General features: G+C 43.6%; 1 protein-coding gene and 1 pseudogene across 1 annotated transcript in view; one reads left to right on the top strand and one right to left on the bottom strand.

The window, feature by feature from the left end:
- Positions 1-137: 137 nt before the first annotated feature.
- Smc1a (structural maintenance of chromosomes 1A) overlaps positions 138-22,569 on the bottom strand; it is a 53,903-nt gene continuing 31,471 nt past the window's right edge. The window contains exons 18-25 of the mRNA XM_042684824.1: positions 22,382-22,535; positions 20,375-20,485; positions 4,153-4,309; positions 3,581-3,735; positions 3,310-3,461; positions 1,636-1,705; positions 1,245-1,355; positions 138-816 (exon numbers count right to left, since the gene is read on the bottom strand). Of these exons, the coding sequence (XP_042540758.1) occupies positions 733-816; positions 1,245-1,355; positions 1,636-1,705; positions 3,310-3,461; positions 3,581-3,735; positions 4,153-4,309; positions 20,375-20,485; positions 22,382-22,535 (994 nt within the window). The 3' untranslated portion in view covers positions 138-732. The remainder of the gene's footprint in view (positions 817-1,244; positions 1,356-1,635; positions 1,706-3,309; positions 3,462-3,580; positions 3,736-4,152; positions 4,310-20,374; positions 20,486-22,381; positions 22,536-22,569) is intronic.
- On the top strand, positions 7,701-11,271 carry LOC122112012 (annotated as a pseudogene).

Genomic DNA, 22,569 nt, shown 5'->3' with positions numbered 1-22,569 from the left:
TCCGTCGTGGGGCCTGAACTCTGGGCCTGAGCGCTGTCCTTCAGCTCTTCAGCTCAAGGCTAGCACTCTACCACTTGAGCCACAGCGCCACTTCCGGCTTTTTTCTTTTTGCTTATGTGGTGCTGAGGAATCGAACCCAGGGCCTCAGGCATGCAAGGCAAGCGCTCTACCACTGAGCTACCTTCCCAGCCCCCTGCCTAAGACTCTTATGAGGTCCTGAGTACCTTTGCCCATATCTGGGGTGCTGTCATCCTAAGCTCTCTTTGAATCAAATTCAGCCTAGGTTCCTTCTAAAACAGGTCTCAAATGACTTATTTTGCAAACACACACACACGCACGTACGCACGCACGCACACACACACACACGCACGCACGCACGCACATATACACCGCCACACACACTATGGTCAAGGGGCCCAAGAGATCTATGATGATGGGTAAAGAGGGAGAGGTCCAGGAAAGGATGGGATGATGGACAGATGGCCCTGTTCAACTTAGGCTACCTCAGCTCAGCACCTCCTTTCAGAAGCTAGGATGTTCCCTGTAGCTCAGGATATTTGCCTCCAGATAGACCTAACATCACCTCTGTTCCTCTTCGTGTTTGATAGCTGTACCTAAATCCCATGACTATAACAAAGGGGCCAGGAGGGAAGGGAAGATCTGGGATCTAAATTATCCAGAGATGGGGAGGGGGAGGCTTAGGGATCCATTTAGGGTGAGAGGGCAGTACTGTTACTGCTCGTTGGGGTTGGGGTTGGCATCTGGGTACTTGGTGAGGTCGAAGGTCAAGACTTTGCTGATCACACAGTCCCCTTGCTGAAGGAGGAAGGAAAAAAAAGAAAAATACAATTGTAAGTAGAGAATTAAGAGGGGTCTAGAGCCCCATGACAAGAGTCTCAAACCCTCCTCCCTACATGCTTTCCCAAAGCCCAGGCAATGGTTCTCTCTGGGTATGAGAGTGTGTGCTTGGTCCCATGTGCCTTCTCTCCCTACTTGCCTCTGTATTCACCGTTCTCCACTGCCTGGCTGCCTCTGCTGGACTCTCTGCTTATCCCCAAATGGAACAGCCCTACCTGAAAGGGTTGCCTAAACTGCTGGGGCAGGACTCCAAGAAGCCCAGATGGCTGTTCAGGACCTGATTCCCAATGTTCTGCCACCCCTTGCCCCTTCACTGAAGCTTTCCCTTCCTGCCTTGGGGAGTTAGGCAGAGAATGGGACTGGCTCCTGAGCCAGGCCCGCCCTACCTCAGGATAGACTCCAATGAGGCTTTCAGCCTTGGTGTAGAATTCCTCCTTCAGGGAGATGACAATGGCCTGGAAGTTGCAAGTTGACTGCTCCTTGATGTAATTTGCCACCTGTGGGAGGGCCACCAGGCACTTAGCAGGGCTCAAGCCCTAACACTCCTGTGTCTTCCATCAGAACTAATAGGTAGAGGGGGTGGGGGAGGCGATGGATGGTATGGGAAGAGAGGCTGAGAAAATACTATCAACTACTACTGAGTGAATGACCCTGGGCCCAGCCTTCCTGGGCCCAGAGAACAGGCAGCAGGAACAGCTATAGCACATTCAGATGTTCCATAAAACCCAGCCCCAATTTGGGGGCCTCCCTCCCAGGCCACACCTTCCTTGCACCCACCTTGCCGATGTTGGTGTTATCCAAAGCAGCATCAATCTCATCCAGGACAAAGAAGGGGGCTGGCTTGTAGCTGGGAAGGAACCAGTAGGTGAGTTGATACCGAGAGGGGGATTGGGTGGCAAGGCAGGTCGTGATAGCCCCAATGCCCTTCAAATAAGCCAGCTTCCCCCTCCAACTCATCTGAGACCAATAACCCAATTTTTAATGTTGTCTGAGCCCTTAAATGCCCTTTTCATCAACCAAGTCCACCTCTGCACTCAGACCTATACTCCAGGATCCTGTAGAACCATGAAAAACATGTTTCTCTCAAGATCTTCTGGGTTAGCTAAGGAGGCAGACAGAATTGTCCTCAGATTTGGTCATACTACACAAACTATCCAAAGATCTATTCCACCCCCAACACACATCATGTTACATGCTTCTTGCCTCTGCACATGCAGTATCCTCTGTCTAGAATGCCTGATAGGCTCCCTGGTAACCTTTTATTCCTGCTTGTGTCACTTGCCCTTAAAAGTCTTCCCTACCCCATATATACCTTCCCCCAGATTGGGCTAGGTGCCTTTCCTCTGTGTATTCACAGCATCTAAGCTCACCAAGATACAATACTTAGCATACTGTGTGTCTGGTTTCCAATAGTCTGTGAGCAAATCCAGGCCAGAGACCATGTCTGACTCATTGTCTCCAATCCTTCCATAGGGTCTGGTATAGAGAAGCACTTTAAAAATGCCTATGGAGCTGGGTGTTGGTGGTTCACACTTATAATCCTAGCTACTCAGGAGGCTGAGATCTGAGGATTGTGGTTCAAAGCCAGCCTGGGTAGGAAAGTCTGTGAGATTCTTTTTTTGTGTGTGAAGGTCATGGGGCTTGAACTCTGGGCCTGGGTGCTGTCCCCCAGCTCTTCAGCTCAAGGCAAGCACTCTACCAGTTGAGCTACAGTGCCACTTCCGGTTTTCTGGTAGTTTATTGGAGACAGGAGTCTCACGGTCTTTCCTGACCGGGCTGGCTTTGAACCTCGATCCTCAGATCTCAACCTCCTGAGTGGCTAGGATTACAGGCCTGAGCCACCGGCACCTGGCTGTCTGTGAAATTCTATCTCCTATTAACGACCAGAAAACTGGAAGTGGCGCTGTGGCGCAAGTGGCAGAGTGCTAGCCTTGGCTGAAGAGCTGAGGGACAGCGACCAGGCCCAGAGTTCAAGCCCCAGGACTGAAAGAAAAATGCTTATGGATGATGCTGTATAAACAAGCACTCCATTGTAGGGGTCAGAGTCAAGTATTACTGGCATTCAGGAGGGGGCAGTCAGGGTATTCTATAAAGGTCCAACATGGCTTCCTAGAGGAAGGAGAAAAGTCATGAAGGGGTGGAAAGTAATAGTCAAACTAGAGTTGCATAGAAAAGGCTTATTAGCAGTGATCATGTGAGTAAAAGCCAGGAAGTAGGACTGAATACATGCAAGGGCCAGTGAGGACATGCTGAATGGGTGAGCATAGATGAGGAAGACAGTCCAGGAAAATCAAGGCCAGATATACTGTAGTAAATAGGGAAACAGAGATACAATCCAGATATCACTAGAACATCTGCACCTCTGAGATCTCTGCACATCCGTGGCCCCCAGTACTTCTGGTAGTCTCAGTTTAGTCTTCCACCAATGCCCTGGGAGGGCAGGAGCTTTACCTATGGATGGCAAACAGCAAGGCCAGTGCTGCCACTGTCTTTTCGCCACCTGACAAGTTATCCATAGGCCGAAAGCGTTTGCCAGGAGCCACACAATTGTAGTTGATGCCATCCAAGTAGGGCTCTTCAGGGTTCTCAGGGCCCAGGAATGCCTAGGGGAAGATAAAAGGGATCCAGATTGGATCTCAATCGTCGGGCAGGGAGACAAGCAGCCTTGAGAAGAGTGACTGGAGGATAGCAGGAGCTGGTTAGGAAAGGGATTCCAGCCTACCTGGGCACTGCTATTGCGGGACAGAGCCTTATAGATCTCATCAATGTTGGTAGCCACAGATTCAAAACAGGCATTGAAACGGTCAAAACGCTCCTTCTTAATCTGTTCAAACGCCTGCTTGGCCTTCTTTGCTCGCTTTCGTGCTGCCTCAAACTCTGACAGAAGGAAGACAGAGATGAACCCTCAGTGCCTTGGGTTCTGCCAAGGGCTGAGGACCATACCCTATTGAGAATGACCTGTGAACAATCCAGAGCAGTGACCTCCCCACAAATGGAAGGGAATGACTGCAGAAGTTCTCCCTTTCACCCAAGAATCTGAATCCAGCAGGCTGGAGAAATAAATACGGGACTAGAATTGAATAAACATCGGAGTCACCAGGTTCTACCAGCAAGCAGCTGTGTGACCATGGGGAGGTCATTTATCCTCTATAAAGCAAGTACATATCCCACACAGTTTAGGTACCTGAAAGTTTTAATTATAGGAACATGTCAAATCAGGAGCTATTATAACCTAACAACAGGTGCTCCAGTTTTCTGCCCTCATCTAAAACCTTAAGAGAATGCAAATGTTACCATCTGAAGTCTCCTGGAACTTGTCACGAACACTTTCCAGCTTTTCCATGGCCTTCATGTTGGGAGCAGCAATACGCTGAAGTACACTCTGCTGCTCATTTAGCTTCTGTTGTAATGTGTTCATCTCCTGCTTGATCTCTTCCTCGGCCTGTGCATCCTATAAACCCAGGCCCAGCAACAGTTAGGAAGAATAGTGTCTAGGCCCTTTGACATGATTGACCAAGTGGGAGCTCCTATTCCCACAAAAGAAGAGGGCAGATTTTTTTCCAGCTCACCTATTTGCACAAAATCTAGACAATACTAACAGTTTCCACCATCACTGGAAATTATAGACTAATGTTGCTTTCTCACTTCTAGCCCTTTCCCCAGGCTCTGCCAATCTCTGTCACTAGAGAAGCAGCTGGTAGTACCCTCTCTGGCTCTTAGCCTAGGCCACGAGCCAGTAGCATCTCAGGATGGCCCAGAGTCTCCAACTCAGACTACTCTGGATTCCACTTGCAGTTCCATAATAACTAAGGCAACTCACATTTTCTGCTTAGATCACTATATCTGAGCAAATCCCACTTGATTATGGCTTTAAGCCATTGGAATACACATTTGGGCTTATTCCTTCTTTACTGAAATATGTTATACACTGGGTGCCTACCAAGTATCATGTACTATGAGCTATGATGGAGGGCTAATAGAAAGGAACATGTATGTTTAAGTAAATAACCAGAATAATATAGAATGAAGTCAATAATAAGTGGGCAGTGGTTGAATTAGCACAATGGTACCTAACAAACTCTAAGGCCCAGGCAAGACTTTAAGGCTGAATGTACAAGAAAAGAGAGAAGAACTATTTTTCTATACAGCTGAGAATATCACAGGTAAAAGTCAGAATTTTTTTTTTTTGGATGGGGACTATGTGGCATTGTTCATAAAATTAAAAGAAATTCTAGCCAGGCGCCGGTGGCCCACGGCTGTAATCCTAGCTACTCAGGAGGCTGAGATCTGAGGCTCATGGTCCAAAGCTAGCAGGAAACTCTGTGAGACTCTTATCTCCAATAAACCACTAGAAAACTGTAAGTGGTGCTGTGGCTCAAGTGGTAGAACGCTCGCCTTGAGCTGAAGAGCGCAGGGAAAATGCCCAGGCCCAGAGTTCAGGCCCCAAGACCAACCAAAAAAAAAAAAATCTAGAGATAATAAAGTTCTTTTTCTTTTTTTTGGGGGGGGGGGGGGGGTCCGGTCGTGGGGCCTGAACTCTGGGCCTGGGCACTATCCCTCAGCTCTTCAGCTCAAGCTAGCGCTCTACCACTTGAGCCACAGCGCCACTTCCAGCTTTTTTTTTCTTTTTGCTTATGTGGTGCTGAGGAATTGAACCCAAGGCCTCATGCATGCAAAGCAAGCACCCTACCACTGAGCCACCTTCTCAGCCCCTAAGAGATAATAAACTTATAAAGACAAAAGGTCACTATGATACTACTAGCAATTATGTGGATAGACGTATGAACATGCTCATGCATTCATGTAAGTTCTTCTTAGGGAGAGGAAAAAGGTGAATAGACAAAAAGCCAGGTTATATATTTTTCTTACTTTGAGCTAGATAGTTCTATTCAAAGGCCTTCACACACACACACACACACACACACACACACACACACACACACACACACACACACACACACACACACACACACACACACACACACACACACACACACACACACACACACACACACACACACACACACACACACACACACACACACACACACACACACACCAAAAACCTAGGTTAGCCAGGCACCAATGGCTCACGTCTGTAATCCTAACTACTCAGGAGGCTGAAATCTGAGGACTGCGATTCAAAGTCCAAGCAGGAAAGTCTGTGAGATTCGTATCACCAATGAACCACCAGAAAACTGGAAGTGGCACTGTGGCTTAAGTGGTAGAGCAGAACACTAGCCTTGAGCTGAAGAGCACAGGGATAGCACCCAAGCCCAGAGTTCAAGCACCACAACTGACCAAAAAAAAAAATTCAAATACAAGCAGAAAAGGTCAAAAGCTATGTACATATGACCATATAAGATGATGCTAGCCGGGCGCTGGTGGCTCACGCCTGTAATCCTAGCTACTCAGGAGGATGAGATCTGAGAATAGCGGTTCAAAGCCAGCCCGGGCAGGAGAGACCGTGAGACTCCTATCTCCAATAAACCACCAGAAAAAAAACGGAAGTGGCACTGTAGCTCAAGTGGTAGAGCTCTCGCCTTGAGCTGAAGAGCTGAGGGACAGCGCCCAGGCCCAGAGTTCAAGCCCCACGACCGACAAAAAAAAAAAAAAGATGATGCTAAGCGAAATGAACCCCAAGATAGGAACACAAGTGGTTTTATCTTTCTTGCTGTTATTTTTAATGTACCTATAATGTACCATGTGATTATTTTTTTTTTGTCGGTCATGGGGTTTGAACTCTAGGCCTGGGTGCTCTCCCTTAAGCCCTTCAGCGTGCCATTTCCTACCATGTGATTTTTTTTTTTGTTTCTTTTTTATGTTCTTCCCCCATGCTATATACCTGTTTTCACTGTATTTGATTCTGGTGCCCTCCATCTTATATATACATTTCTTTCTAATTTGGGGAGGGGAAAGGAAATACCGAGATGCTAAAATAAGGATACAGGTTGACCCACTGTAACAGTGAGATGCACAAGACACTATGTTGAAAACGAACTTTACAACTTGTGGGGAGAGGAAGGAGGGAGGAGTTAGGAAAGTGGGGAGGGAAGGGATTGTAGGGGGAAAAACAAAGGAGGAGGTAACAATGCTCAATAGGAAATGTACCCATTACCTTACTCATGTAATAGTAACCCCTCTGTACAGTATTTTTACAATAAAAATATACAAAAAAGTCAAATAATTACAAAGCAAATTAAATCAAAAGCTGGGGCATGGCTCAAGTGGTAGAGTACTTGTCTAGGAAGAACAAGGCCCTTAATTTAAACTACAGTACTTCCACACACAACAACTGAAATATAAAGACCATTGAACAAAAATTTGTTAAGGAACAGATGTTTTTAAGATGCCAAGACATCCTCCTAAATATTACTAATTAATGACAAAAATAAAAGTGTATGCTTGCCATGCACTGGTGGCTCACACTTGTAATTCTAGCTACTTAAGAGGCTGAGATTTGATGGTCATAGTTCAAAGCCAGTCCAGGCAGGAAAGTCTGTGAAATTCTTAATTTAATCAGCAAAAAGCCAGAAATGAAGCTGTGGCTCAAGTGGTAGTGCTCAGCCTTGAGTGAAAAAGCTAATGGTTGGTGCCTAAGGCCTGAATTTAAGCTCCATTATTAGACACAAAAAAGTGTATGTTTAGCTAGGTATGGTGGTAAGACATTTATAAACCCAGTATCAGGGAGGCTGAGTCAGGAGGATTACAAATTCAAGGCCATCCTGGATCATACAGTGAGACTGACTGTCTCTCAAAAACAACAAAATAGTGTGTGTTTACCATTGAGAGACCTAGCAATTAACACTTTAACTATGGAATCAAACTCAGTATCACTAATAATGAGCAAATGCTGGACCTTCAACTTGTGTTCCTCCTGTCTTTACCTCCCAAGTACTGGGATTACAAGCAGATCAACTGCCTAGCAAATGTAAGGCTTGGCTTCTTGTACACTGACAATGTACAAGCAGAAAGGGAAATAAAGGAAGCAATCCCATTCACAATAACCTCCCCCAAAATAAAATATTTAGGAATTAACCTAACCAAAGATGTAAAAGAACTATTTAATGAAAGCTATAGAAACTTAAGGAAATTACAGAAGACACTAGGAAATGGAAAGACCTTCCATGCTCTTGGATAGGCAGACTTAATACAGAAAACAGTCCAAAAATTCATATGGAACAACAAAAGACCTAGAATAGCCAAAACAATTCTAGAGAATAAAGACAACATGGGTGAGATATCCATGCCGAACTTCAAACTGTACTATAGAGCTGTAATAACAAAGACAGCATGGTACTGGCACAAAAACAGACTTGAAGACCAATAGAATAGAAAAGAAGATCCAGAAATAAATCCATAGGCCTACAGTCAGCTGATATTTGACAAAGGAGCCAAAGACATACAATGTCTTCAACCACTGGTGCTGGGAAAACTGGGCGGACACATGCAGAAGACTAAAAGTGGACCCAAGCCTATCACCATGCACCAACATCAACTCAAAATGGATTAAAGACCTTAACATCAAACCTGAATCTCTGAAACTACTGCAGGACAGAGTAGGAGAGACACTTGAACTTATAGGCACAGGAAGGAACTTCCTGAACAGAGTCCCAGGGTCACACAAATTGGAGAGAGACTTGACAAATGGGACTACCTTAAAAAAAAAGCTTCTGCACAGCTAAAGCTATCGCAACCAAGCTAGAAAGACAACCAACTAATTGGGAAAAAATATTTACTAGCAATATATCAGACAAGGGGTTAATATCCAGTATACACAGGGAACTCAAGAAACTAATCCCTCCCAAACCTAACAAACCAATTACTAAATGGGCAAGGGAACTAAAGAGAGACTTCTCAGATAAAGAGAGAAAAATGGCAAAGAAACACATGAGGAAATGTTCACCATCCCTGGTTGTGAAGGAAATGCAAATAAAGACAACCCTGAGATACCACCTTACCCCAGTCAGAATGGCCCACATCCACAAGTCAGCCAATGACAAATGCTGGAGGGGATGCAGAGAAAGAAGAACCCTATTACACTACTGGTGGGAATGTACACTTATACAACCACTTTGGAAAGCAGTCTGGAGGGTCCTCAGAAAGCTAAATATTGACCTCCCTTACGATCCAGTCATACCACTTCTAGGCATCTATTTTGAACAACAGGAACCAATATACAAGGACACATGCACCTCCATGTTTATTGCAGCACTATTCACAATAGCTAGGATATGGAAACAACCCAGATGTCCTACCACAGATGAATGGATCCAAAAATTGTGGTGTCTATACACAATGGAATATTATGCAGCCATTAGAAATGACAAAATAATGACATTTGCAGGGAAATGGATGGAGCTAGAAGAAATCATGTTGAGCGAGGTAAGCCAAGAGCAAAGATACAAATGGTACATGGTCTCCCTGATGAGTGGATGTTAAATCCAAAATGTTAGGTGATACGACAAAATTAACAGGACTTAAGAAACAAAGAACTTCCACTCATCTGGTCGAGCCACTACTAAATAACTCCATGCTGCTGATCAGATGTATGGTATATATGTGTACACCGGAGGGGAACCAGGAAGACGACACAGAACTAGAGGGAATCAGGGGAAAACATACAACAGTGGGACCCATCAGCTGCACTGGACATTGACCAAAGTGAACTAAGCAACTTAATGGCAGCGATGGGAGGGAGGGAACAAATGGGAAAGAGGGAACAGCTGACACTATGCAAAACAAAAGAAATGTACATACCACCTAATGTGGAAGAAATAACTATCGCAAAGCTCATAGAACTCATAAATGTTATAGACTGTGATAGACAATTTGCTCCAGGAAAGTTAGAATGTGTTTGTGACTTTAAGTGAGCATCACTATCCCACAATACTGTTGAGATTTGGGAAATTATGTAATCACTTAATCACAATAAAAAAATGCAAAGCTTGGGATTCAACCCCCCAGTATTGCCAAACAAAATAAACTCCTGGAAAAAATTTCCAAAATTGGCTGGGCGGCAGTGGCTCACGCCTGTAATTCTAGCTATTCAGGAGGCTGAGATTTGAGGATCACAATTCAAAGCCAGCCCAGGCAGGAAAAGTCGTAAGACTCTTATCTCCAATAAACCACTCAGAAAACTGTAAGCGGCACTGTGGCTCAAGTGGTAGTAGAGTGCTAGCCTTCAAGCTGAAGAGTTCAGGGACAGTATCCAGGCCCAGAGTTCAAGAACCATGAAAAAAATCCCCCAAACTTAGAGATAACTACCAAAGTAATGCATCAATCTTCAGTGGATCCTATGTTTTAGCGAGGGAGGGAGGGAGGGAGGGAAGCAAGGAAGCAAGGAAGGAAGGAAGGAAGGAAGGAAGGAAGGAAGATTTTTGGGCCACCTAAGGGAATTCATCCATTCATTCATTCATTCACCCTTTAGGGAATGAAATTACTTTTCAGCTGGCTGAATAGTGAAAATATAAAATATTTAAAAATTTTTTCATCAGTGTAATATGGAATTGTGGTTATGTAGAATCCTTGGCTCTTAGCATGCTAAAGTAATTAGAGCTAAAATATCTTCACGTCTATACTTTTTTCAAAAGGTTCACAAAAAAGTACACATATAAGCCGGGTGCTGATGGCTCATGCCTACAATCCAAGCTACACAGGAGGCTGAGAATTGAGGATCACGGGCAGGAAAATTCTTGAGACTCATCGCCAATTAACTACCAGAAAACCAGAAGTGGTGTTGTGACTCAAAGTGGTATAGTGCTAGTCTTGAGCAAAAGAGCTTAGTGACAGTGCTCAGGCACCAAGTTCAAGCCCAAGTTCAAGTACACATATAGTGTGGCAAAGGGGAGGCAGTGACAAGATGAGAGAAAACAAATATAATAAAATATTCATTGGTGAAAGGTATATACACGCATATATATATATTTATGTGTTACTTGTTCTGTTCTTTTGACTTTTCTCTAAGTTTAAACTACTGCAAAATTAAATTATGGAGCTCTTTCCACCATCGTGGAGCCTGTGGAGGATTGCTGGAATGAGGATTTCTACAAGGAAATGTGTGTGGAAGGTTTTGGTGTAAGGCCATTTTTTTTTTTTGCTGGCTATCAGCAGGGTTTCTGGAACCAAAGGGAGCACATGATATTTCTTCAAGTTGAAAGTGTTTATGCTTGAGGTGAAATTTAAATTCTTGGGCAAGAGATGTGCTTATATACAAAGCAAAAATACCAACAACACAGTGACTCCTGGCGGCAAATTGAACAAAACCAGAGTAATCTGGGGAAAGGTAACTGTGCCCATGGAAACGGTGGCGTGATTCTTGCCAAATTCTGAAGCAATCTTCCTGCTAAAGTCATTGGATACAGAATCTATGTGATGCTGTATTCCTCTAGGATTTATACTAATGAAAATTAAATAATACAGATGTGTGCTCTTGTATTTTAAGAAAATTATAAAGTAGGGGGCCAAAGTAAAAATATTAAAAACAAAAGGTAATTTTTAAAAATAAAAAATGAAGCCAGGTGCCAGTGGCTCATGCCTATAATCCTAGCAACTCAGGAGGCTGATATCTGAGGATCACAGTTCAAAACCAGCCCAGGCAGGAAACTCCATGAGACTCTTATCTCCAATAAACCACTAGAAAACCGGAGGTGGCACTGTGGCTCAGGTGGTAGTAGAGTGCTTACCTTGAGCTGAAGAAAGAGCTAAGGGACAGCAGTCAGGCTGAGTTCAAGCCCCATGACTGACAAAAAAAATACACTGGGACATGATAAATTATACATGTCTCTAGGCATTCACATACTGTGAGACCAAAGAAAGATACCCTTAGGAGAGGAGCATCTGATCATATGAGGTAATATTTTTTAAAACAAACTCCAGGAAATGGAAACAGGGTTTTTTTTGCCTTTCTTTCCCTTTTGTCTGTTCATTTATCTGTCTTTGGGAGGGTAAAGGGGGCAAAAAAAATGGTAGGACAAAGGGTGAACAAATGCAGCAGTGGCACTCACTAGATACTAAGTTGAAAATTATACAACTTGTGGGTGGAGATGGGAGGGAAAACTCTAAGGGGGTGAGGGAAGGGGTGACATTGTTTAAAAAGAATGTACTCTTTATCTGACATATAACTGTAACCCCTCTGTACATCACCTTTACAATAACAATAAAAATGCATAATTTTTCCTTTTTTTTTCTTTTTGGCAGTCATGGGGTCTGAACTCTGGGCCTTGGTCCTGTCCCTCAGTTCTTCAGCTCAAGACTAGCGCTCTACCACTTGAGCCACAGCACCATTCCAGCTTTTTGTGCTTATGTGGTGCTGAGGAATCGAACCCAGGGCCTCATGCATGCAAGGCAAGCACTCTACCACTGACCACTTTCCCAGCCCCTGCATAATTTTTTAAAAGAAAGCAAGCTGGGGCTGGGAAGGTGGCTCAGTAGTAGAGCGCTTGCCTTGCATGCATGAGGCCCTGGGTTTGATTCCTCAGCACCACAAAAGGAAAAAGAAAAAAGCCGGAAGTGGCACTGTGGCTCAAGTGGTAGAGTGTTATAGAGTGTTAGCCTTGAGCTGAAGAGCTGAGGGACAGTGCCCAGGCCCAGAGTTCAGGCCCCACAACCGGACCCCCCCCAAAAAAAAGAAAAGAAAAGAAAGAAAAGAAAGAAAGGAAGGAAGGAAAGAAAGAAAGAAAAGCAAGCAAGCAAGCAAGAAAGCTAAGGGATAGTGCCTATGACCTGAGTTCAAACCCCAGGACCAACACCCAAAAAAATTAAAATACACCTATACATTTCCTCAAGAAAATCTTCAAACTATTTAAAACTACATCCAATCATCAAATTTGTGAATAATACATTATAGTGATTTTCAAGCTATTAAAGACTAGGATAGTAGGCACTGGTAGCTCATGCCCATCATCCTAGCTACGCAGGAGTCTAGGATTTATAAGGATTGAGGCCAACCTGGGCAGAAAAATACACGAGACTCCTTCCCCAAATAACTAGCAAAGACAGGTGCCAGTGGCTGATGCCTGTAATCCCAGCTATTTAGGAGGTTGGGATCTGAGGATCACTGTTCAAAGCCAGCTCAGGCAGCAAAGTCTAGGAGACACTTATGTCATATTAACTAGTAAAAGGCTGGAAGAGGAGCTGTGACTCAAGTGATAGAGCATCAGCCTTGAGCAAAATGGCTGAGACAGCATCTAGGCCTTGAATTCAGGCCCTAGGACTGGTATGTGCAGGCGCGCGCGCGCGCGCGCGCGCGTGCGCGCGCACACACACACACACACACACACACACACACACACACACACACACACACACACACACACACACACACACACACACACACACACACACGAAATAACCAAAATCCAGGATAGCCGGGTATCAGTGGCTCACACCTGTAATCCTAGCTACTAAGGACACTAAGATCTGAGGATTGTGGTTCAAAGCCAAGCCCAGGCAGGAAAGTCCATGAGACTCTTATCTTTAATAAAACACCAAAACACCAGAAGTGGCACTGTGGCTCAAGCGGTACAGTACTAGTCTTCAGTTGAAGAGCTGAGGGACAGCACTCAGGCCCAGAGTTCAAGCCCCATAACCAACCAAAAAAAAAAAAATCCAAGATAAAGCATGGCTTAAGCAGTAGAGCATCAGCCTTGAGTAAAAAAAGCTAAGGAAGATCCTTCTGGCCCTAAATTCAAGCCTCAATACTGGCATACACACACACACACACACACACACACACACACTATGACATTTAGAAAATAATGCAAGTCTAATCTGAAATTTAGAAACACTAACCCAGTAATCATAAGCACTCTAGTGTACAGATGGTAGTTGCTAAATAATACCATTTCCCACTAAAAAGAAAATCAGAGCTTCTCTGAGAAATGGCTGATTTCAGGTCAGGGCAAAAAATAGAGGAGATAAGATGGGACATTACAGGAAGCAAGGAAGATGATAAACTAAAATTATAAGTGTTGTACCAAAATGATTCTGAAGTGGATTTAAATGTATTCCCACTGGCCAAAGACAGAACAACCAGAGCACCAAGGATAATAACACAGCAGACTGAAACATACCAAATGTATTTAAATTCATAACTTCATAGTGAGAGAAAAACAACCTAGTGGACAAAATCTTTAGGATGCTTAGTCAACTCATTATTTCATGAACTGATAAATAAAGGGGAACAATCAAGCATATAAATTCTGCCTTTTCTACATAAACTGTGTCTCGGGGTTGCCAAATAACGAAAGCAGCTATGTATTTTTTCTTTTCTTGTTGGTCGTGGGGCCTGAACTCTGGGCCTGGGCACTGTCCCTCAGCTCTTCAGCTCAAGGCTAGTGTCCTACCACTTGAGCCACAGCATCACTTCCGCCTTTTTCTGCTTATGTGGTGCTGAGGAATCGAACCCAGGGCCTCATCCATGCAAGGCCAGCACTCTACCACTTAAGTCACTTTCCCAGCCCAATGTATTCTAGCTAATAACAAAGAAATTAAAGAATAAGGCCCTGTTTTCAACTCCCAATGGAATTCATGGCTACAAACGACATGAAACCCACAACCAGACATTATAGGTTACCAGATGGACATAATACCACCACTTGTAAAAAAAAAATCACAATCATACCAAACCAACTTCAAAACTTGCAACTAGGGAATGTGGCTTAGTGGTAAAGTGCCTGCTAAGCATGTATGAGGCCCTGATACCACCTAAAAAAATAATAAATAAAATTAATAAAATGAACAAAAAATTCTGAGGAAAAAGAAAAACAGAGCCTATAGATTAAGTACACTTAAGAAACATACCAGTTGGGCACTGGTAGCTCACACCTGTAATCTGAGCTACTTAAGGAAGTTGACATCTGAGAATTGAAGTTCGAAGCTAGTCCAGACAAGAAAGTCTGTGGAACGCTGTCTTCAATTAAAACATTGGGCTAGAAGCATGGCTCAAGTTTTAGAGCACCAGCCTTGAGCAAAAAAGCCAAGTGAGAATGAAAGACTCTGAGTTCAAGCCCTAGACAGGAAGGAAGGAAGGAAGGAAGGAAGGAAGGAAGGAAGGAAGGAAGGAAGGAAGGAAGGAAGGAAGGAAGGACTTAATCATCCTTATCTATCAATCACTTTGATTCCTAATTCAAGCAAGCAGAGAATATGTATATGTGACAATCAGGTACATATAATACCAATCATCATCACATCAAGGAATTTTTCTTTTCTCTTTTTCTTTTCCCCTCTATTCCTCCCTATCCTCATCTCTCTTTAGTGCTAGAGATTGAGTTCAGAGCTTTGCACATGATAAGCAATCTTTCTACTAGTAAGCTAAAAGAATCTCTGCTCAGGAATTATTATTTTCAAGTATTTTATATCTTTTACAGCAGGGGTGGGGAACAACTAGCCTATAGGCTGTGTAAAGCCCACAAAATCATTTGGTATACAAAGAGACAGGCACATGTATTTCTCAGTATCTGAAGGCTCAATGGACTGTATTAATAATGTTCTATTGCCTTGTAATATTATAATATCCAAATGGCCAATGGCAGAAAAAGTCAAAATCTGTTTTAGATACATAATCTGTAATATTATTTAACAAGATATGATGTCTAAATTTTAACACAGAGTGTGTTGAGATACACATAAAACTAGTTTGAGAATGAGCTGATATTTGTTGAAATTGGTGATGACTATGAGGAAACATTTTACTATTTTACTTTGGCTCTGAAATTTTCCATAATAAGAATCCAAAACTAGCTAGGTGCTGGTGGCTCATGCCTGTAACCCTAGCTACTCAAGAGGCTGAGATCTGAGGATCATGGTTCAAAGCCAGTCTGGGTAGGAAAGACTGTGAGATTCTAATCTCCAATAAACCACCAGAAAAACAAAAAACTGGAAGTGGCGCTGTGGCTCAAGTAGTAGAGCACTAGCCTTGAGCTAAAGAGCTGAGGGACAGCACGCAGGCCCAGAGTTCAAGCCCCTTGACTGACCAAAAAAAAAAAAACTATGGACAAAAAATCAACTTTCCCATCCTTGCTGACACTGACCAATGGGACAATATGAACATTACAAGGACAATGATTACAACAGATCAAAATATATCTAAAACACTGTATGTGCTTTTTCCTATATGTACATACCATAAAGGTCAATTTCAAAATTGGGCTCAGTAAAAGATTAACAATTAATAACATAGAACAATTGTAATGCACAGTATTAAAAGTTATGTGGGCTGGGAAGGTGGCTCAGTGATAGAGTGCTTGCCTTGCAGGTATGAGGCCCTGGGTTCAATTCCTCAGCACCACATAAGCAAAAAAAGCTGGATGTGGCACTGTGGCTCAAGTGGTAGAGTGCTAGCTTTGAGCTGAAGAATTGAGGGATAGCGCCCAGGCCCAGAGTTCAGGCCCCATACAAAAGAAAGAAAGAGAGACAGAGAGAGAAAGAAAGAAAGAGAGAGAGACAGAGAGAAAGAAAGAAAGAAAGAAAGAAAGAAAGAAAGAAAGAAAGAAAGAAAGAAAGAAAGAAAGAAAGAAAGAAAGGAAGGAAGGAAGGAAGGAAGGAAGGAAGGAAGGAAGAAAGGAAGAAAGAGTTGTTGAAAGTTGTTGAAATTGGTGATGACTATGAGGAAACATTTTACTATTTTACTTTGGCTCTGAAATTTTCCATAATAAGAATCCAAAACTAGCTAGGTGCTGGTGGCTCATGCCTGTAACCCTAGCTACTCAAGAGGCTGAGATCTGAGGATCATGGTTCAAAGCCAGTCTGGGTAGGAAAGACTGTGAGATTCTAATCTCCAATAAACCACCAGAAAAACAAAAAACTGGAAGTGGGGAGAGGGAGAGGGAGGGAGGGAAGAAAGAAAGAGAAAGAGAAAAGAAAAGAAAGAAAGGTTATATAAGCTGGGTGCCAGTAGCTCATATCTATAATACTAGTTACTCAGTCAGAGGAGGCTGAGATCTGAGGATCATGGATCAAAGCCAATCCAGGCATGTAAGTCTGCAAGGCTCTTCTCTCCAATCAATCACCAAAAACTAAAAGTGCAGCTGTAGCTCAGGTGGTAGAACATTAGCTTTGAGCAAAAAAGCTCAGGGAGAGTACCCAAGCCTTGAATTCAAGACCCAGGACTGGCACATACACAAGTTAAGTGAATGCCATCTCTAAAAATGTTTATGACATAGGTATGTAGACACTGTGACATGGCATTAGACTACTACAGTAGTTGAGGAAAGGGTGAAGGAGGGTGAATATGTTCAAAATATTTCACGTTTACATGTAATAATGAAACAATGTACCTTGTAACTGGAATGAGGTGGAAAAAGGGCAAGTGACAGGAGGTGAGTCTAATCAAGGTCCATTTTATGCATATATGGAAATGTCAAAATGAAACTCTCAACACAAAAATAGATTAATGTCTAGTTAGTATTCAAATTTATAAATTTGAATTTTATAAATCATTTTTTCACAAGTTGTCCAAAGCTAGCTCAAATTGGATGTGATTGTCTAATACTTCTTTTCCAAATCACTCTAAGTTCCCTCTCACTTCTCTACAATGGATTATAGTGATCTACACACACCTCAATAGGTTGACTGGTCTTTTGCGTCTATAGCAGCTCCAAGTTCCTCTTTATTTTTTCTTATTTATGGAAGAAGTCAGGTATTTTATCCATTTTTTTTCTTCTTTTTTTTTTCATTGCTAAGAAATGAACCCAGGGCTTCACATGTGCCCTACCACTGGGCTAAATCTTATAGTTTCCCATATGTACTCTAAGCTACTAGGAAAATGATTCTTGAGGAAGAGGGAGAGGTAGAATGAGGAAAGGCAGAGGGAGGAGAGAAAGAGGCAGAAGCAGAGGGCAGAGGGCAGAGGGCAGAAGCCAGGGGGAGAGGGAGAGAGGAGAGGAGAGGGAGAGGGAGGGAGGGGAGGGGGGAGGGAAGGAGGGAGAGGGAGAGAGAGAAGAAAGAATGGATGTATAGAGGGAGAGGAGAGGCAGAGGGAGGAAGGAGGAAGAATGAGGGAAGAGGGGAGAAACAGGGGGAAGGGGGAAGAGGGAAGAGGGAAGAGGGAAGAGGGAAGAGGGAAGAGGGAAGAGGGAAGAGGGAAGAGGAAAGGGAGAGAGGAAAGGGTAGAGGGAGGGAGGGGAGGGGGGAGGGAAGGAGGGAGAGGGAGAGAGAGAAGAATGGATGTATAGAGGGAGAGGAGAGGCAGAGGGAGGAAGGAGGAAGAATGAGGGAAGAGGGGAGAAACAGGGGGAAGGGGGAAGAGGGAAGAGGGAAGAGGGAAGAGGGAAGAGGAAAGGGAGAGAGGAAAGGGTAGAGGGAGACAGACCTTGTCACAAATCTGTAAGTAAAATGTTTCCCATAGTCTGGACTTGGCCAACTATGCTCCTGTGCTTTTGTAGTTCACAGGTTTCTTAGGCAGAAATCAACTCTCTGTACCCAGAGGTTCAATCAAGCATAGATGGAATTTTTGGGGGAGTCGGCCCTGGGGCTTGAACTCTGGCCTGGGAGCTGTCCCTCAGCTCTTCAGCTCAAAGCAAGCGCTCTAGCACTTGAGCCACAACGCCACTTCCAGCCTAATGTGGTGCTGAGGAATCAAACCCAGGGCCTAATGCATGCAAGGCAAGCACTCTACCACTGAGCCACCTTCCCTGCCCACATGGAAAATATTTTAAACAAGCTGTCTGTGCCAGGTATTGGAGGCTCTCACCTGTAAGTCTACCTATTCAAGAGGCTGAGATCTAAGGATCAAGGTTTGAAACCAGCCCAGGTAGGAATGGCTCTGAGACTCTTATCCCCAATTAACCAACAAAAAGCTGGAAATGGATCTATGGTTCAAGTGGTAGGGCATCAGCCTTGAGCAAAAACACTAAGGGATAGCACACAGGCCAAGTTCAAGACCCCACTAACAGCATATAAACAAAAGTTGTCTGTATGGAACACATATACATTTTCCTTGTCATTATTCCGGATAACAACTATTTATGTTGCATTAATTATTATAAGTAATCTATATATGATGTAAAGTATAGAGAGGATGTGTGCAAATTATACCCAAATTGTATGTCACATTATATGAAGGACTTCAGCATTCGTTGATTTTGATATCTTTGATGAGGGGATCCCGGAACCAATTTGAGTAAGAGTGAGGAAGCACATTTATCTACTTTACCATATCAAATATCTACTAATATGGAGCTGGGGGTGTAGCTCAAGAGGTAGAGATCCTGCCTAGCAAGTTCAAACCCATATATAGCACAATACTATGATGCGAAAGTTCATAAATACACAGTACCATCCATGATACATTCTCTCATACACAAAATAAAAAATCTGAATCAAATCATGTGTTATATTTGCTTACACATTTAGAGGAATATAGAGGATGAAAAACACTCAGTAACATCATAGGGATAATCGATAGAATGCAAAAAATTCCATAGGACAAATGACCTAGATTTTTCCAGAAATAGGAAGGAAAAAAATAAAAAATAGGAAAATGTAACAGACTAAGAGACCAATTTTAACATATGAACCTCACTTGAATCTTGATTTCAACACACAAACTACAAAAAAGGGAGGATAGGTTTTAAGAAAATCTAAACAATGAATACTAGATGTTATAGAATAAAATTTTTAGGTATGACGTTGGTTAATGTGTTCTTTAGTGTCCTCATATTCTAGATACATGCTGAGGTAATTATGGATGCAACAGTGTCTGGAAATTGTTTTAAAATAGTCCAATGGTGGTGGCAAGGGATGGGGAGGTATAAAAAAATTAAACTGACCATATGTTGCTAACTACTGAGTGAGGAATGCCTGGCATTCTTTATATCATTCTTCTTATTTCAATATATGTTTGAAAGTTAACATAAATTTTTTTAAAAGATCAACCCCTCCCCTGGATATAACAATAAGGTATAGATTGGAAAGCATCAGAAACTACTTTGGAGGCTCTTGTATAAGTCTATGTGAGTTAAAAAGTGGCCTTCACTGGACATGGTACAACAGAAAAAATGAGATCACCTATCAACAAATATTTAGAAGGTAGAACCAACCAATAAGGTGGAAATTAATTGGATATGTAAAGTGAGAAAGGGAGGAATCAAGTATGAGGCTCAGATTTCTGGTTGAGCATGTAGGCAGCACTGAGAACAGGCAGATAGGGGAAAGGGGGTTGGGGTTTGAAGTAACCTGCGGGACAGAGCATAGAGACAAGGACCTGAAGAGAGGGGAATGAAAGATGCTCAGGATGAAAGAATGCCAAGTAAGGAAGAGACTACCCGAGACAGAGCCCTGAGGAGCACTAAGGTCTATCTAATCACTGTACAGGAAGGAGCCTTTACTTTGTATATCTAGACATAAACACATGCAAGGGAAGGACAGAACCAACTCAGGTATAAGCAGAGAGATTGACACACAACTCACTCCTTTCCAGCCAGTCTTCATAGGCCCCCAGATAGATAGGCTGACCCTTTTCTCAGGGCACCTGGAAAGATATAGAAGCCTCGGGGGCTCCGTGGTTGATCCTTACCTTGAGATCCTCACACAGGTCGCCATAGTCAATTTCAATGAGGGCCTCTCGTGCATAGATATTGGAAGTTCTCTGGGAGCCACTTACTGAATCCTCTCCCTGGGAGCCACCCTGCAATGGAAAGAGGGAGTCAAACCAAGCAGATTAGTGTCCCTTGAGGAGGAGAGCAGAAACTACCTATAGGCTTTAATGTCTTTGAGGAAGCACCTCTGTAGAATGCACTGAGACAAAAAGGAACAGAGCCTTTGCATGCAGAAAGCAGACTCTACCTCTTAATAACAAGATGATCCTGAGCAAGTCTTATGCTCAGATCCTCAGTTTCTTCATCTGGAACAAAGGGACAAGGCCCACTTGACAGGGCTACAATTATGAGTAGAATTGTGGCTCAGGTGGTAGTGTGCCAGCCTGGAGTGAAAACCAAGGGAGAGTACACAGGCAGGCCTTGACCTCTAGCGTGAGTACTGGCACCCAAAAAAATAATTGGGGGTGGGGGGGAGCTGGGAAGGTGGCTCAGTAGTAGAGTGCTTGCCTTGCACGCCTGAGGCCCTGGGTTCGATTCCTCAGCACCACATAAGCAAAAAGAAAAAAGCCGGAAGTGGTGCTGTGGCTCAAGTGGTAGAGCACTAGCCTTGAGCTGAAGAGCTGAGGGACAGCGCCCAGGCCCAGAGTTCAGGCCCCATGACCAGACACCCCCCCCCAAAAAAAAAGAATTAGGGGTGATTAGATCATGATCTACCATGCTACCTGAAACATTCCTACTGTTCAAAGTATTTTACTAAATTGTAGAGGGAAGGGTAGAGGAAATGGAAGAGGGGGGAGGGGGTTGAAAGGGATTGAGGTACATTACCTAGATGTATACAAATAGCATAAAGAAATGCACCAGGGATGGGCTGGGAAGGTGACTCAGTGGTAGAGCGCTTGCCTTGCACGCATGAGGCCCTGGGTTCGATTCCTTAGTACCACATAAGCAAAAAGAAAAAAACCGGAAGTGGTGCTGTGGCTCAAGTGGTAGAGCGCCAGCCTTGAGCTGAAGAGCTGAGGGACAGTGCTCAGGCCCAGAGTTCAGGCCCCACGACCGGACCAAAAAAAAAAAGAAAGAAAAAAGAAATGCGCCAGAGGCTGGGAAGGTGGCTCAGTGGTAGAATGCTTGCCTTGCATGCATGAGGGCCTGGGTTCAATTCCTCAGCACCACATAAGCAGAAAAAGCCAGAAGTGGCACTGTGGCTCAAGTGGTAGTGTTAGCCTAGAGTTGAAGAGCTCAGGGACAGCACCCAGGCCCAGAGTTCAGGCCCCACAACCAACAAAAAAAAAAAAGAAAAGAAAAAGAAATGCACCAAAGATGGTTTATACAAGAAGGTTAAGGGAATGAAAGGGGGTGATTTTGCTCAAAATATATTGTGTGCATATACTGAATTTTCACATGAAATCTCTTTGCACTATCAATGAATCCTATATAAACTTGGGAAGAGCAAGACAAGTGGAATTGAGATACAAAACCAGGTTGAAGGCAAGATATACACAAACTTCCTGTCAATTATCATTCCCTACCCCCTCACTTCCAATAGGTAAAATGACTTGTCTCCTCTATTGACTAATGTTCTTGCTTTTCCTGTGTCCAAGCTTCTTTACTTCTTATGGTGCTGATGGCCCTTCCAATCCTCCTCAGACCAACCTTCTGCACTGTAGTGAGCTATGATCCTTCAGGCCCTCCAGCTTCCTGCCTTCCTTTTCTCTTGGCTAATGTCCCTCAATTCCCACTCCTACCTATATGCATTAGTGCAGCTAACATAGCTCAAGCCCTTAAAATAAATGAATTACTTCCTTAACTCCTGGATGCAATGTCTAAGGCTATCACTCTTCCCTATCTCCACCTTACCTCATCTCTCTCATGTCCCACACCACCCTTTGCCCATTATTCTCTATTACCTGCCCTTCCTGACCACTGTATCCCTCGTCATTGGGTAACACTGGTCACAGCCCATTTCCACCACCAGCCACAATACTCGCCTCTTCTTGACTGATATCATCCATGGTGCCCTTTGACAGTGGCAACTTGATGTCTTGCATCTTGCAGGCCTGTAGCAAGTTGTGGCGGTCACTGCGCTTCTGTTCCAGCTTAGTCTCAATGGCTGTCACCTCCTTCTGTAAATGGGTCATTTCCCTAAAAATGTCCAGAGCTAGGTAAGACTCAAACT

Source organism: Dipodomys spectabilis, unplaced genomic scaffold, assembly GCF_019054845.1.
Source record: "Dipodomys spectabilis isolate Male_0828 unplaced genomic scaffold, ASM1905484v1 ptg000091l, whole genome shotgun sequence".
NCBI classification, from domain to species: domain Eukaryota; kingdom Metazoa; phylum Chordata; class Mammalia; order Rodentia; family Heteromyidae; genus Dipodomys; species Dipodomys spectabilis.
This window is presented reverse-complemented; position numbering and strand designations above follow the sequence as displayed.